This window comes from Podarcis bocagei (assembly GCF_964188305.1).
Source record: "Podarcis bocagei genome assembly, chromosome: 5".
Lineage (NCBI taxonomy): Eukaryota > Metazoa > Chordata > Lepidosauria > Squamata > Lacertidae > Podarcis > Podarcis bocagei.
Genome location: NC_138129.1, coordinates 96982835 through 96999600, shown reverse-complemented (window position 1 = coordinate 96999600; position 16766 = coordinate 96982835). Strand labels below are relative to the sequence as shown.

The following is a 16766-nucleotide window of genomic DNA, read 5'->3' as shown; positions in this document are numbered from 1 at the left end:
TAGAATCTGAATGTACCTTATCAAAACTCCGGCTTCCTCAAATGTGTTTAGATTTCTTGTTTAGTGTTTTTCTAAAAAAATAAATAAATTGAATTTATAGAAACAAGAATCATGGCAGCAACTGATTATTCATTTTACATCTTATGTCCTGGTTTGAGTTTGACGTAGTAGATCTTTACATGCACATAAATTATGTTCTCTCCACAACTCAAAAAATTTCAATTACTGTTGGGATTAAAATACAAAGTACAAATCACTGCATCAATTGGAGATTTAATTGGATGCACTAATTCTCTATATTTTTTCAGATTTTGAGAAAGTTGATTATCAAAGATATTTCACTTGTACAGTACAGTGGTACCTCGGGTTAAGAACTTAATTCGTTCTGGAGGTCCGTTCTTAACCTGAAACTGTTCTTAACCTGAAGCACCACTTTAGTTAATGGGGCCGCTGCGCCACCAGAGCATGATTTCTGTTCTCATCCTGCAGCAAAGTTAACCCGAGGTACTATTTGTGGCTTAGCAGAGTCTGTAACCTGAAGCGTCTGTAACCCGAAGTACCGCTGTATTGCAAATATTCTTTCAAATTGATCCATAAATGAACTTATCTATTAGATGCTTCTAGCACTATACCAGAATTTAATGTATCATGTTTTTAGGTATTCTCTGTCTATCTTTCTCACTGCATCGTGTAAAATTGGTCCAATGTGTGCATTTAAATAAGGTGGATGTTTTATTTGATAAATCAACTCAAGTTGTCACTGTTCAGTCTATTTCCCCAGAGAAGGAAGGCTTTACAAGGTGTGATTAAGATAAAGTAAGGCAATAAACACATTTTAACCTGTTCGGAATTTTCACTGGCATTTACTTGTGGCATCTAATACTGAACTTATTGGGAACGTTAAGTTTCTTTAAAAAATAAACAGCAGTAATGTGCAGGTTTCCCAGTTACACTTACTTTTTCTGGTGCTCTAAAACTAAGTATCTCAACCCTTTTTAGTGTCTTCTCATACTCTGATAGAAAAGTTTAGTGCTCATAACTCACTTGTTAGGTAGTTATACAAATTGTTTAAAATTCAGATGCCGCATATGCCATTTCTGTGACCTTTTCTTTTTCCATAAGCTTTTGAAAATTACAACTTTGGGGTTGATGGTCGCTTTTTAAAATGCATTGGGAATAGCACCTTGTCCATTCATCTCATTCATTAATAGATTTTTAGAAGAAAGTTAAGGCAGACTGCTTTTGTTTCAAAAAACATACAAATTCTAAGAAAAACCTATTTTAAAATGAACCTTTGGTGGAGTTGAGACAAGTTCACACTGAACCATGCCAATAAGATGAGAAACCTCAAACGAGAACAAACCATTCTCTCCTCTGATGCCTATGAGCCCACTAGACATGACAATGGGAACCACAGTGCAGTGGTGCTGGTGTGTAAATAGAACTATTGCAGAAAGAAATATCCACAATTCCACAGAGCTTTGGGAACAGCCTTTGTTCTCATGAAAAGGGTCCATGCAAGCTTATTCACCCATCTCCATTTACTACTTCAAAAAGCAATTCATATAACCTCTTGCTAAGAGCATGGTTGAAGGATTCAGGGGAAAGCTAACATACAGTGGTGCCTCGCAAGACGAAAAGAATCCGTTCTGTGATTCTCTTCGTCTAGCGGTTTTTTCGTCTTGCGAAGCAAGCCCATTGACGGATTAGCGGGTTAGCGCTATTAGCGGCTTTTAGCAGCTTATCTGCTGATCGGATCAGCTGATAAGCGGCTTAGCGGCTTAGAAGAAGGGGGGGGGAGGAAAAAAAAACCAGCAGGAACTCGCAAGACATTGTCGTCTTGCGAAGCAAGCCCATAGGAAATTCGTTTTGTGAAGCACCTCCAAAACGGAAAACTCTTTCGTCTAGCGAGTTTTCCGTCTTGCGAGGCATTCGTCTTGCGGGGCACCACTGTATTTGTAAGTAAGTCTGTTTGGAACCCTTCTGTCATTTTTAAAAGTCACTTTGGGAGAATAATATAAGCAGAAAAGAAAGGAAGCAGAAAATGGCAGGTACAGCAGTTGGGACAGTCTTGAGAGGCCAAACTTCCATAAGCCAAGCACACACCCAAATCCAATCAAACCAATTTCTGGAATAGGGCACAAATAATCCCCAGGAATAAAAAATGAGTTGGCATAGTGATGGTAACAGCATTTCTCTAGGCCTTCTAAATGACTAGCAGTGCAGTGGACAATTCCGTAGGTGCCCAGGGTGGTGCCAGCAATGTATAGGATTACTCTCCAGTCTGCTTTAGAGACTCAAGACTATCAGAGATGTCGAAGGCAGCTAGCAAGGAAAAGGGAAGGGTGTGTGTGGAGTGGTCCAGGGGAGGGACACCACAAACCTGTCTTGGTCCAGAGGTCCCATGCACTACCCCTTTTTAAGGCCCTTGATCAAATAACAGCACCAGATATTCTGTAATAAATGGATTGGCAATGATTTACCATATGTTGCTTCACATACAGCAGCTAGTGAGTCAGTACTTCAGGAGAGTAGGAAGCTATACCTTCCATGGCTTTGGAATCGGCGCCAGCTCAGTTCTTCCTTTAAGGTTTCTAATTTGCTTCTCTTGATTTTCTTGGTCTGCTCCAGTGGTTCTTACTCAGGAACTTGATGTCTGAGGCTTACGTTGAAGACAGGGGAGATGGGCACTGGGTCCAGGTGGGTAGGCTGAAGGTATCCCATAAAGTAAGAAGGGTGTCACGGTCTGGTTTACGGGTAGCCAAAGACCCGGCTGAGAACATTGGGACCGGGGGCAAGATGGCGGGGTGGGAGCAGGAATGGGAATCAGGAAGCCAAGGGTCTGGGAGCCGGGAGTCAAGAAGCCAAGGGTCCGAGGATCAGCAAGCAAGGAGTCAAGACAGGAAGTGTGTTGCTGTGGCAAAGAGCCAAAGGGAAATGCTTGGCTTATATCCCTTTCCGGCTCTTGCCACCAGGTGCTATGAGTTACCAATCAGCCTCACCTGTGCAGCTGTGCCTTGCCTCTTAGGAAAGCCCCAGTCCTGCGGCGCCTTACCGGTCAGAGGCCCGGGCTCCTCCATGTACTCCTGACAAAGGGATTCTCTGGAACAGGCATACTGAGCCTGCCTTGTCTTCCCTTGGAGCTTTGATGAGACACCCCTGTCCCCTGCCCCACTTGTCTGACCTCAGGTTCTGCACTGAAATTAGGGGCACTTCCTGTATATTACGGGGGTGACCATCTGTCTCAAATGGGGTTCTGAGATCAGCACTCCTGCCTCATCCAATCAGACTGTTGGGAGCTAAGGGGTTAAGCTCCCAGCTTCCTCCCATTAAAGTGAAGGGAGCTAGTACCAATTATTTCCTCTGCAAAAGTAGGGTTGGCCCACTCAGGACTTGCATGCTGGCCTCATACACTAATGCAATCTTCCTCCATACCCACTTCATACTTCTTGGGTCCTGTCAGTTCTCCTTCCCTGGAGCTCGTCTTCTTTCTCTTTCCTCCTGCCTAGCTGCTGGGTTCATTTATATAGGACTCTTAGCCCTGCCCTTCATCATGCTCCATAATCTGCAGTTTATCCCATTGGAGGAACCTAGTCCTGAAAGCACTGGTGGTGCCAACACTGCTGGTGTCATGCCAGTGGAGGAACGAGCATTGAGTCTGCAGTGGGTCAGGGAAGGCCATGTTTTAAAAGGGTTTGGTGTTTTTTTTTAGGAAACAGAGATATGGGATAAAGGCTCAGAAAGGGGCAGCGGGGGGGATGAAAGTAAGTTGTGCAATTAAGAGTAACGGGATAGGTAAGTCAATTTTAGAAGTAAAGACCAGAACTTTGAAGGCTTGTGCAGGGACTTAAAGCGCTGGGAAACAAAGGCATTGCAGTGGGACGGGGTTTAAACACTACCAGCTGGCAATATAGCAGGAAGTAGAAGGCCCAAAATAAGAGGAGCGTGGCTCTCAATGCTTTTGAATTACTTAACATTGTTTTCAGGGTCACCCGGTAATGTTTATTTCTGTATTTTTCCTGTACGTACTTCCTAGAAACCGGAGTTGCTGTGGGTGTGGATTCACCACCACCTAGTGGTGAAGGTTTGCTTAAATGTCACACTGCTGCTTTTTGCAAAACTCTTCTGTAGAAACGAATCATAGCTCTGACTTTTCGGAATATGCTTTGAAAACTAAGATACATTCATTTTTTTCTGTTTCGTTTTTCAGTGGCAGCCAACCACCGTGTCTGTCTTATAGTTCCTTCAGTCTCAATAGCCTACCTTTTTTTTTCTTTTTAGGTTTTATAACCCCCATTTTGTGATTGCAGACGATGGCTGGAACAAGCTGTGGTGGGCCTTTGAGCTCATATTCTCCCTTCTCCTTTTTTTAGATCATGGCTTGTTCTCAGACCATAAGCAAACCACTGTTTCCTGAGTTCAGACATCAGTGAGAACTGTGGTTTTAAAATAAAAGCATTGCAGTGGGAAGGAGTTTAAGTGCCTTCACAGAAAAAGGAACAAGAGTGAGGAGAAGCATGCAAATCTGAAGCTTGCTTTGGCTTATTTTTGTAGGGGAGATAATGTGGTTCCTCATTACATCTCAACAGAGTCAGTGCCTTCAGTGATTATTGGCTGATGTTATAGAGATCCCATAGCAAGATTGTAACTTGTGTACAGAAGTAGGTGAAAGCTTAGCCACATGGCCACCACACACCTTTATATTTCCAACTAAGAAAAGAGCAGCTGTTTCCTGTTTATGGGGAAATTAATTATCGTCATTATTATTATTCCTATCTGACTGGGTTGCCCCAGCCACTCTGGGTGGCTCCCAACAAAAAATAGTAAAAACACAATACAACACCAAGCACTAAAAACTTCCATAAACAGGGCTGCCTTCAGATGTCTTTTAAAAATCACAAAGCTGTTTATCTGTTTGACACGGGCTGGGAAGGGCATTTCACAGGGTGGGTGCGACCACCGAAAGGCCCTCTGCCTGCTTCCCTGTAACCTCACTTCTTGCAGTGAGGGAACCACCAGAAGGCCCTCAGAGCTGGACCTCAGTGTTTGGGCTCGACGGGGGGTGGGGGTGGAGATGCTCCTGGAGGTTGTTGTTGAGTTGTTTAGTCGTGTCCGCCTCTTCGTGACCCCATGGACCAGAGCACGCCAGGCACTCCTGTCTTCCACTGCCTCCCGCAGTTTGGTCAGACTCATGCTGGTAGCTTCGAGAACACTGTCCAACCATCTCGTCCTCTGCCGTCCCCTTCTCCTTGTGCCCTCCATCTTTCCCAACGTCAGGGTCTTTTCCATGGAGTCTTCTCTTCTCATGAGGGAGGTGGGGGTGGAGATGCTCCTGGAGGTATACAGGTATGTACTCATCCTGACCCTGCTCTGTTGAATTAGCTGCTATAAAGGCTTAATACCTGCTGATAAGTTGTCAGAAGGCTTTTTGGGATTATTTTTGTTTTTTGTTCTTGAATGCAGCTTGTTTAGATAGTGCTGTGGATACTGTATTGCCATTGCTATGGTTTCTAGCTTCTCAGTAAGCTGATGGGTGGTTTAGTACTATGTGCACTACAGTGGTACCTCTGGTTAGGCACGCTTCGGGTTACGAGCTCTGCTAACCCAGAAGTAGCTGCTCCTGGTTGCAAACTTTGCCCCAGGATGTGAGCGGAAATCACGCGCCAAAGGCACACCCGCAGCGGGAGATGCCATTAGCGAAAGCGTGCCTCAGGATAAGAACGGTTTCCACTTACGAACAAACCTCTGGAATGGATTCAGTTTGTAACCAGAGGTACCACTGTAATTGGAATCAACCAGTGAGAAACGTAATGCTTGCCTACCCTGCTTCCTCTGTCCTCGTGTGTAGCCAGGAGGAGCAGTTCTCCTGTGTTTCACAGAACCTTGGTTTGCTGTTGTGATAAACCACAATCTCTGGTTTGTATGCACATCCTGGTTAGATTCAAAACAAGCAAACTTCACACCATGGGTAAAAAATAATAATAATACTTGTTCAACTCACCAGAGTTTGTGATAAAGTCATGATATGTCTTGACCCTGGAGTCAGATTCCTTCTGCCGGGGGGGGGGGGTGACATGAAGGAGGAACCCCAGAAGTGACTCTGAAAGTCTCCCTGCGGCCCAAGGATGTTGCATTATCATCCTCTAACCCAGAGTACTACCACACCCACACACCAACGCTGCCCCTTGAAATACAAGACTATTGCATTGGGCTGGGTCCATTTAACTGAAAAGGCATTTTCCACTGCAGGCAGGGCTAGCAGTTGGGATGCAGCTGCTGCTATTACAGGGCTCATTCTCTGTTTATTTGTCTGTTGAAGCTTTGCTGTCTGTTTGCATTCAGCCTGAACCTGCCCAAAATCTTGCCACAGAGCTGGACAGATCTCTGATTCATACAAAACAAGAAGTTTGGGATTCTGTGGAAGCGGAACTGAATGGTTTAGCATTCTGTCCATTGGGAATAGTTTTCAAACTGGTAACTTTGTGTTTTTTTTAATGCGGCAGTGAAATAATAATAATAATAATAATTTATTATTTATACCCCGCCCATCTGGCTGGGCCTCCCCAGCCACTCTGGGCGGCTTCCATAAAAACCAAAAATACAATAAAATATCACACGTTAAAAACTTCCCTGAACAGGGCTGCCTTAAGATGTCTCCTGAATGTCAGATAGTTGTTTATCACTTTGACATCTGCTGGAAGGGCGTTCCACAGGGCGGGCGCCACTACCGAGAAGGCCCTCTGCCTGGTTCCCTGTAGCTTTGCTTCTCGCAATGAGGGAACCGCCAGAAGGCCCTCGGCGCTGGACCTCAGCGTCCGGGCAGAATGATGGGGGTGGAGACGCTCCTTCAGGTATACTGGACCGAGGCCGTTTAGGGCTTTAAAGGTCAGCACCAACACTTTGAATTGTGCTCGGAAACGTACTGGGAGCCAATGCAGGTCTTTCAAGACCGGTGTTATATGGTCTCGGCGGCCGCTCCCAGTCACCAGTCTAGCTGCCGCATTCTGGATTAGTTGTAGTTTCCGAGTCACCTTCAAAGGTAGCCCCACGTAGAGTGCATTGCAGTAGTCCAAGCGGGAGATAACCAGAGCATGCACCACTCTGGCGAGACAGTCCGCAGGCAGATAGGGTCTCAGCCTACGTACCAGATGGAGCTGGTAAACAGCTGCCCTGGACACAGATTTGACCTGCGCCTCCATGGACAGCTGTGAGTCCAAAATGACTCCCAGGCTGCGCACCTGGTCCTTCAGGGGCACAGTTACCCCATTCAGGACCAGGGAATCCTCCACACCTGCCCGCCTCCTGTCCCCCAAAAACAGTACTTCTGTCTTGTCAGGATTCAACCTCAATCTGTTAGCCGCCATCCATCCTCCAACCGCCTCCAGACACTCACACAGGACCTTCACCGCCTTCACTGGTTCTGATTTAAAAGAGAGGTAGAGCTGGGTATCATCCGCATACTGATGAACACCCAGCCCAAACCTCCTGATGATCTCTCCCAGCGGCCGCATGTAGATGTTAAAAAGCATGGGGGAGAGGACAGAACCCTGAGGCACCCCACAAGTGAGAGCCCAGGGGTCTGAACACTCATCCCCCACCACCACTTTCTGAACACGGCCCAGGAGGAAGGAGCGGAACCACTGTATGACAGTGCCCCCAGCTCCCAGCCCCTCAAGACGGTCCAGAAGGATGCTATGGTCGATGGTATCGAACGCCGCTGAGAGATCCAGCAGAACTAGGAAACAGCTCTCACCTTTGTCCCTAGCCCGCCGGAGATCATCAACCAGTGCGACCAAGGCAGTTTCAGTCCCATGATGAGGCCTGAATCCCGACTGGAAGGGATCCAAATGGTCCGCTTCTTCCAGGCGTGCCTGGAGTTGTTCGGCAACCGCTCGCTCAATCACCTTGCCCAGGAATGGAAGATTTGAGACTGGGCGATAGTTGGCCATCGTGGCCGCATCTAAAGATGGTTTTTTAAGAAGCGGTTTAATAACCGCCTCTTTCAGCGGGTCTGGGAAGGCTCCCTCACGGAGCTCCATAGCATCATTTTTTGGGGATGTGGGGTGCAATCCTAAACTCCGTTGGACTTAGTGGAATGTATTTGTGATTAAACATGCATAAGATTGCTGTTAATCTGATAACTAAACTCTTTTAACATAAGACTCAGCTGAGTCATTTCTACCACAAACAGCAAAATGATTAAAATGTTTTAATATTGCTCCTTTTCCCCCCACAGACGTGAAAGGACCACCAACCCACAGGCTGTCTTGTGGCCAGTCCCCTGATTCGGAAACTATAATATGGGAGACCAAGTATTCCATTCTGACGGACAGCCAACTTGTGCTGCTGAACAAAGAGAAGGAGGTGAGAGAAAAACTATGCAAGAACTCCCTTTGTCTTAGCAATTTTGGACCACAATGGCACTTGAATAGCTTCTATTTGTCTTGCATGTGTAGTGGAAAAATCTTTTATTCTCATGAATGGAAATAATCAGCCTTCAGGAGGCTTTGTAAATAGCTTTTGAAACTTTCCCTTTTTCCTATAACTTCATGCAGGATTGCTCAAACTTTTTGAACTCTGGCGCTTTCTAAACTTACCTCCTGAGTAGAGTTCCTTGATCACCAACAGTATCACTCTCTCAGCAGGCTACACAAGGATACAGAATCCTTGTGTAAGCAGTACTGCTGTGCAAGGATATTTGGACTGGGCAGAAGGAGAAAAGTGTCCGTATGGTTTCTGCCTCTCCGCGGTGTCTGTATTTAGCATAATGGTTTGGATGGCTGCACCTGCAGTTCCCCGTAACATCACACTCTCCTTGTTTCCCTGATTCATAGAAAATCTCAAATGTAAGGGCTAAACATTGCAGTTCAAGAAGTAAAAAGATGGGTTTTTTTAGCGGGCTCAGAGACCGCTAAACAGAACCATCTGCATTTGATCCTGTATTGTGTTCTAGTCTAATTAAGCACTTTTCCATCTTCGTTTGCTTTAAGAATTCTGAGTGTTCAGAAGATAATAATAATAATAATAATAATAATAATAATAATAATAATAATAATTAATAATTTATTTATACCCCGCCCTCCCCAGCCAAGGCCGGGCTCAGAGCGGCTTACAAGCAATAATAAAAACAAGATGAGTGATTACAACTGAAAAACAAAAATAAAATACAACATTAAAATAATGGAACATTAAAATATTAAAATGAAGCCTCATTGCAGGAGAAGGAAAAGAAAAAAGAAAAAGGGGGCGGAGGGAATCAAATTGGCTCCAATCCAAAGGCCAGGCGGAACAACTCTGTCTTACAGGCCCTGCGGAAAGAAATCAGATCCTGCGGGGCCCTGGTCTCATGAGACAGAGCGTTCCACCAAGTTGGGGCCAGTGCTGAAAAGGCCCTGGCTCTGGTTGAAGCCAATCTAACTGCCTTAGGGCCTGGGACCACTAGGGTGTTGTTATTTATGGACCTTGAGGCTCTCCGTGGGGCATACCAGGCGAGGCGGTCCCGTAGGTACGAGGGTCCTAGGCCGTGAAGGGCTTTAAAGGTCAAAAGCAGCACCTTAAATCTGACCCTGTACTCCACCGGGAGCCAGTGCAGCTTGAAAAGCACTGGATGAATATGCTCCCATGGCAGAGACCCCGTGAGGAGCCTCGCTGCAGCATTCTCTACCCGCTGGAGTTTCTGGGACAGCTTCAAGGGCAGCCCCGCGTAGAGCAAATTACAGTAGTCAAGCCTGGAGATGACTGTCGCATGGATCACTGTGGCCAGGTTGGGGCGGGAAAGGTAAGGGACCAACTGCTTGATGCGGCGAAGGTGGAAAAATGTCGCCTTGGCTGTTGCTGTGACTTGTGCCTCCATGGAAAGGGAGGCGTCAAGGATTACACCCAAACTCTTAACGGAAGGCAATGGCACTAATTGGGCCCCCGCAAGAGAAGGGAGTTGGTCCCTCATCCCCATGCTATCCCGACCTAGCCATAGGACCTCTGTCTTCGAAGGATTTAGTTTCAATCGGCTCCCACGAAACCATCCAGCCACAGCTTCCAAGCATCTGGTCAGTGTGTAAGGGGCCGAGTTGGTGTGGCCATCCATCAGCAGATAGAGCTGAGTGTCATCAGCATATTGATGACAGCCCAGCCCAAAGCTCCGGATAATCTGGGCAAGGGGGCGCATAAAGATGTTAAAAAGCATTGGGGAGAGAATTGCGCCCTGCGGCACTCCACACACCAAGGAGTGGCGTGACGACATTTCCCTCCCTAGTGCCACCCTCTGTCCCCGACCAGAGATAAAAGAGCACAACCAGTTACGGGCTATACCCTGTATCCCCACGTCTGCAAGGCGATGGTCCAGAAGATCATGATCGACCATGTCAAAGGCTGCTGACAAATCTAAAAGGATCAGCAGTCCTGACCCGCCTCGATCCAGTTGTCTACGGATATCATCTGTTAGGGCAACCAGAGCCGTCTCCGTCCCAAAACCAGGACGGAAACCGGACTGAAATGGATCTAATGCCGATGTTTCCTCCAGAAACCTACCAAGCTGTTCAGCAACCGCTCTCTCAATTACCTTACCCAGGTATGGAAGATTTGAAACTGGGCGGTAATTGGATAGGTCTAAGGGATCTAATGAAGTTTTCTTTAAGAGTGGACGCACCACTGCTTCCTTCAGTTCCCCTGGGAATGTCCCCGTGTCAAGGGACAAATTGATAATTTCAACCAGGGGGGTCCGCGCAACATCTGGACACTCCCTAATCAGCCAAGACGGGCACGGATCAAGGAGGCAGGTGGTGGGCCTACCAACTTGGAGGAATCTATCCACATCAGTAGGGAGTATCCGATCGAAATGGTCCAACACTGGACCTGAAGTCAGTCGAGGGGCCTCCAGTTCAGTCACTGTATCTAAATTGGCAGGGAGGTCACGGCGGAGCAACAGGACTTTCTCCGCAAAAAAGCTCGCGAATGCCTCACAGCTGTGGGTCGAATTTGTGCTTAAATTTGGTTGTCCTCCTAAGGACGTTATTGACCTAATTATTCTAAAAAGTTGTGCCAGGCAAGAGCTAGCGGATGCAATGGAAGCTGCAAAGTAAGATTTCTTAGCAGCTTTCATAGCCATCTCATAGGCTTTCATAAGCGTCCTATAAGATGTTCTTGAGGCTCCGTCACGAGTCCGTCGCCATACTCGCTCTAGCCGTCTGAGATCCCGCTTCATTTTCCGGAGCTCCTCAGTAAACCAAGGGGCCCGGTTTCGACGGGGTCGCAGAGGGCGCTTAGGCGCGATCTCATCAATGGCTGCCAAGAGCCGGTTATTCCAGTCCTCAACAAGGTCATCTAATGAGTCGCCAGGAGGAGCAGGGTTCCGCAAGGCTTGTCGGAATCTATCAGGATCCATCAGTTTTCGCGGACGAGCCCAAATAGGTTCGCCACCCGAGCCGGGGAGGAGCGGGAAGTCAATCTTGGCTTTTAAAGCGTAGTGATCAGACCATGGCACTTTCACAGCGGGGAGCATGATCACATCTATGCCAGACCCAAAGATCAGATCCAGCGTGTGGCCTGCTTGATGAGTGGGGCCCAAAACAAACTGGGAGAGCCCTAGTGTTGCCATGGAAGTCACTAGGTCCAGAGCCTGTGAGGAGGGAGCAGCATCGGCATGGACGTTGAAGTCTTCCAAAACCAGTAGGTTTGGGAACTCCAAGGCCCATCCCGCCACCGCCTCCAGCAGATCAGACAGGGTGGCTGCAGATGTGCTGGGTGGTCGGTACACCAGCCAGACAGCCAAGCTCTCCTTGGTGCCCCACACGTGACCAACACATTCAATGCCGGAGATCGCCGGTGATGGCAGAGCTCTGAAAGAGCAATCCTCCCGGAATAACAACGCTACTCCTCCCCCCCGACCCACAGTCCGCGATTGATGGAGGACAGAGAAACCTGGGGGTGTTATCTCATGTAGGGAGACTACTTCGCCTTCCCGTACCCAGGTCTCCGTCACGCAAGCCAGGTCAATCCCCTGTGAGACAAAAAAGTCACGCATGGTGGCAGTTTTGTTGCCTATGGACCTGGCATTGCACAGCACCAATGATGGAGGTGTGTAATCCTTGCTCTCCCTACCCTCATCCCTTGGGATGGGGCGTAGATTGGAAGGGGTTCGAGGATCACTGCATCTCGAAAACCTTCGCCGATAGAGATATCTAGCCCCACCGCCATTCCTCCCTAGCCCTTCAATTGTGGAAATCCCAGATCCCATACTAGCCTCCCCAATAGATGGGTAACATCCCCTCAATAACAAGTCATCCTTGGGCCAGGACTCCTGGGTCAAAATGGTATGGGAAAGAGGTGGAGGTCTGATAGGGTAAGTATCCCTAGAAGATAAAACCCAACCAACCGCACCCCAAGCGGGGGGGACAGTCCCATGGTGTTTCATTAACTGTCAATCCCCCTCTCCCTCCTGGGTTAATTGGAGGATTGTTGGTTCTATCTGTGGCTGTGGAAGTATTAATGAGGTATGTGTTATAAAATGTGGATCACTGGCCAACAAAGAGCCAGATTTGAATTCGGAAGATCTGTCCATCCTGTCTCGCCAGGAGTACAGTAGAGAAGGCTGATCATTCTGATAAGTTTTTGGAACATTAGGCAAAGGTCCAGATGTAGAGTTGGTGCTGGATATCTCCAGATTGTCAGCAACATAGAATTCTTTAGGTGTTGTTGCCATAGAAATGTCGGAGGTGCCAAATTCCTCATCTAATTTTGGGTCATGTTCTCGGCTGCATTTGGCATAACAGTGGACATCTGTTGGACTTCACTACTGTCATTCATGAATTGTTGGTACCTAAAATGTTTCCAGTGTCTCCCTGGACTTTTCAGTATGCAGGGGTAGATGGGTAATCATGTACAAACCCCTTTTAGAGGAAATTATCTGATTTTACAGAATATTCTTATCAAGAAACTGCAATGTTCTTCAAAAAATAATTTTGAAATTCTCAGCTGTGGCTTAGCTAAGTTGTTTGTCGTACTTAAAAGGCCCCAAGTTTTAAACTAGAGGATCATGTATAATTATATGGGAAATATTTGAATGGCTGTCCATGTTGTCTGGGAACTCTAGCCTTCAGAACTGGTTTGTCAGTTGATCAGCTATCACAAAGGAATCTCTTTTTTTAAAGTCAGAAGTTTAAACAGCAAAATAAGAATCTATTTATTGTCGAGGCAAAATTTGCAAGAGGCTTTAAAACTTTCCTATTTTGAGTTACATCATATTGTCATTGACACAGATGCAAAGTAAGAACAGAAAGTCTGGCAAAATCCAGAAAAAAGAAAAAGGAAGAAAGAAAGAAAGAGATCGTGGAGGTTTCTTTATGACTCTCATTTACAGGGGCATGGCTGCTTTTCAAAAAGAATATCATTACATTTTCACTTAAAATACCCCAAGAAAAAATGACCACAAGAGTTGTTACCTTAAGTAAATCAGAGAAAATATTCAACTTGAAAAACATTTTTAACTTCCTTCAGAAGGAATAGGTTTATGTCATGTCTGGTTTCCTTTTTTTTTTTTAAAAAGCACTATGACCTGCTTGACCTGGGACTCAATTATACAGCTGCAAATAAAACATTTTAAGTGTGTTTAAAGTGCAATATATAATGTGACTCTAGATGGTGATGGTGAGCCTTATGGAAAATGCAATGCATTTTTTAAAAACGCTTAAAAAAAAACATGTTCAGAACATTTTTTATATGCGTGTAGATTCCACCCTGGTTCCAAATACAGGGGGGGAGGATCACAGTATTGTATTAAAACATGGAAGGTGTATGTCCTTTAATGTCTAAGCAATTCAAGGAGATGCGACATTGAATGAAAACAGTACATTTTATCAAATCTATTTGAAACACCTGCTTCCAGTTTTTAGTTTTGTCCAGCAATAAATTTTCCTTGCTGTTGGGGTTCACTGGATGTCTGCATCCCAACAGGTGACAGGATCCTGGCAACCAGCCCTTGGAATTAAGTTGTCCATCAGGCGGGGCTAAGTTGAGCAAAGTGGGTTCCCTGGGGTACAGGTGGTTGCGGCCAGTAGCATCTCCTTGGGCTCCTTTGGGGGAAAGAAGAGTGGGATATAAATCAAATGACCAAGCAGCGTAAGTTGGAAATCACCCCAAAACCATGTTGATATTATGAAGCACGAGCCTTTCAGAGACGGAGTTGAGATGGATGGGAGCAGGCAGAGATGATGATTCCTATTGTAGTACGAAGCAGTTAAATACGGAGAAACTTTTATTTGAATCCATTCTTTCGTTTCACCAGAATTCTGTTCCTCCTCTTTTGCGCTCAAAGCTACAGGCGATGTGCATGTTTTTATAGCTGTGTAAAACGTCCTCCATTCACATCACCTCTAATGTCCAGTGATTGTCCTGTGCACGTTGCTGTTTCCTTGCATTTACGGGTGTTTGAAAAATCTGTGCAGCAGTATCAAAATGGATTTTTTCACATCTATCAATATTTATGAATAAAGGCGAGTTGAATGGCTCCAGTGTATTTCAGCAGATGAAAAGAAGCTGAGCTTGATGGCTGAATGTTTTCGCATGTTGTTAGATGGAGCAGTGCTTCCAGATCTGTTTGTAGTCCTCTTTGGGGTCATCTGTAGAGGTTAACTATATACTTTGTGACAGCTGTTTGCTAATTCTACAGTTGTGATGAGGTGTTACTGACACAGATTGCTCAGAGCGGTTGCAAATGCTGTTACTCTAAATTATAAATCTATTGTATGTGCAGGAAGGAGAGGGAGAAGACAGTATTATGGCGAATTGATCCGCAGGGATTCACTGGGTGCATTATTCATAGGTGCTAAACAACCTACATCTAAGCAAGTGCTTGTAGCATTTTAACATCATCATGATTTCTGGGTGTTACATTCTTTCAGAGGAGCATTGGCCTTCTCCATCCATTGCAGCAAAAAACAACAAAATCCCACTTTGCATGTAATGTTAAACCAACCACAACTTAGTGCAAACAAGCAAAAGTGTGGACTTCCAGAGAGGAGATTGTGGCCAGTTAGTTCCATCTCCAGTTGTTTCTCTGTTGAGCTGAGCTAGGCCATAGTTTGCCTTAGTGTGTCGTCTGAACTCAGGCTCCTGATTTAGCTCTCTCCAGACAAACCACAAACTGTAAACCACAGGGCAAACCTCGCTTGTAAACCATAGGGCAAACCTTGCTTGTGAAGTGTCACAAGCCCAGATACAGATGACACACTCAGTCAAACCGTGACCTAGCTTTTATGGAGGGATGAGAAACCATTGCCCATCCACATGTTGTCGTTTAGTCGTGTCTGACTCTTCGTGACCCCCTGGACCAGAGCACGCCAGGCACTTCTGTCTTCCGCTGCCTCCCGCAGTTTGGTCAAACTCATGCTGGTAGCTTCGAGAACACTGTCCCACCATCTTGTCCTCTGTCGTCCCCTTCTCCTTGCGCCCTCCATCTTTCCCAGCATCAGGGTCTTTTCCAGGGAGTCTTCTCTTCTCATGAGGTGGCCAAAGTATTGGAGCCTCAGCTTCACAATCTGTCCTTCCAGTGAGCACTCAGGGCTGATTTCCTTCAGAATGGAGAGGTTTGATCTTCTTGGCTTTCCAGATCTTCTTGGCTTTCCAGATCTTCTTGGCTTTCCAGATCTTCTTGGCTTTCCAGATGTTTCTTGGCTTTCCAGAAGTTGCTGAACTACATTTCCCATCATCCTTGGCCATTGGCTGGGGCAGCTGGGGCTGATGGGAGGAGTTGTTCAGCAACATCTGGAAAGCCAAAGGTTTTCCACCCTTGACTTGCAGCAATGCTAGGAAACGTCTAGCCTGCAGCCAGTCTTGACCAGCCAGGGGCTCAGTTGCCCCAGGAGGCCGTATCTCCCAAGCCATGTTACCTGTCAATCAACTGATGTCCCTTTGCTTTACCGACAACAGGTACCTGTTCCCAGCTTGACAGTTGATGGATTGGAGTTAAATGCTGCTCAGTTTGTCTGTGCACACCTGTTTCCTACTGAGAATAGCCACACACCACCAAAGGAAGCAGCCCCCAGATGTTGTCTAGGCAATTGAAAGCAGAGGCTGCTCTTCTCCCCATCTGATACTTGTGAGGAAAGGGTGCACTTACTTCGGTTGTGCATGCCTGCCCCCTGCTGGGAACAGGCGTTCGTTGCCAGTGCAGCAGGATTTAACTCCTTTTTGACAGCTGAAGAGTGAAGGTTGAACTCAGCCGGGAACATGCACCCTCAGCCCCAAGAATAAGCCTGTTTTTAACACACACCCAGGGGAGAGGGGAAATAAGCGCCTTGCTAGCCATATGCTCGGCTCTTCCACAACCACCTTGTGCTACAGTTCCCAAGCAAGACCACACACATGTAAAATGTGGTGCATCCAGATAAGGATCTGGCCCATGGAGTCAGAAAGGTTCCCCACCCCTGACCTAAAGTATTCAACTGAAGAAAATCCTGTGTTGCCCTTGCTTTCTTGGCAATTCACCTAAAAATGCAAGCACACACACACACACACACCCCCGCCTCCCAAACTTAATCTGGATTTTTAGGTCAGCTGGTCAATCTAGCAATTACTAGTAAAGTAATTACCGTACAGGACTGCAGGTGAGTTGAGAGACTCATAATTTTTAATTACACAGTCTCATGCTGGAAGATAACCACAGGACTCGCGTAGCACAATATAATAATAATAATAATAATAATAATAATAATAATAATAATAATAATAATAATAATAATAATAATAATAATAATAAAAAATTTATACCCCGC

The 16766-nt window shown here is 46.1% G+C and overlaps 1 protein-coding gene across 8 annotated transcripts in view; it reads left to right on the top strand.

Annotated features, from left to right (window-relative positions):
* Positions 1-16766, top strand: part of RASAL2 (RAS protein activator like 2) — a 256803-nt gene that overhangs the window by 96328 nt on the left and 143709 nt on the right. For all 8 annotated transcript variants that reach the window (XM_081194283.1, XM_081194285.1, XM_081194284.1 and 5 more), the window contains exon 2: positions 8237-8364. In XM_081194283.1, the coding sequence (XP_081050409.1) occupies positions 8237-8364 (128 nt within the window). The remainder of the gene's footprint in view (positions 1-8236; positions 8365-16766) is intronic.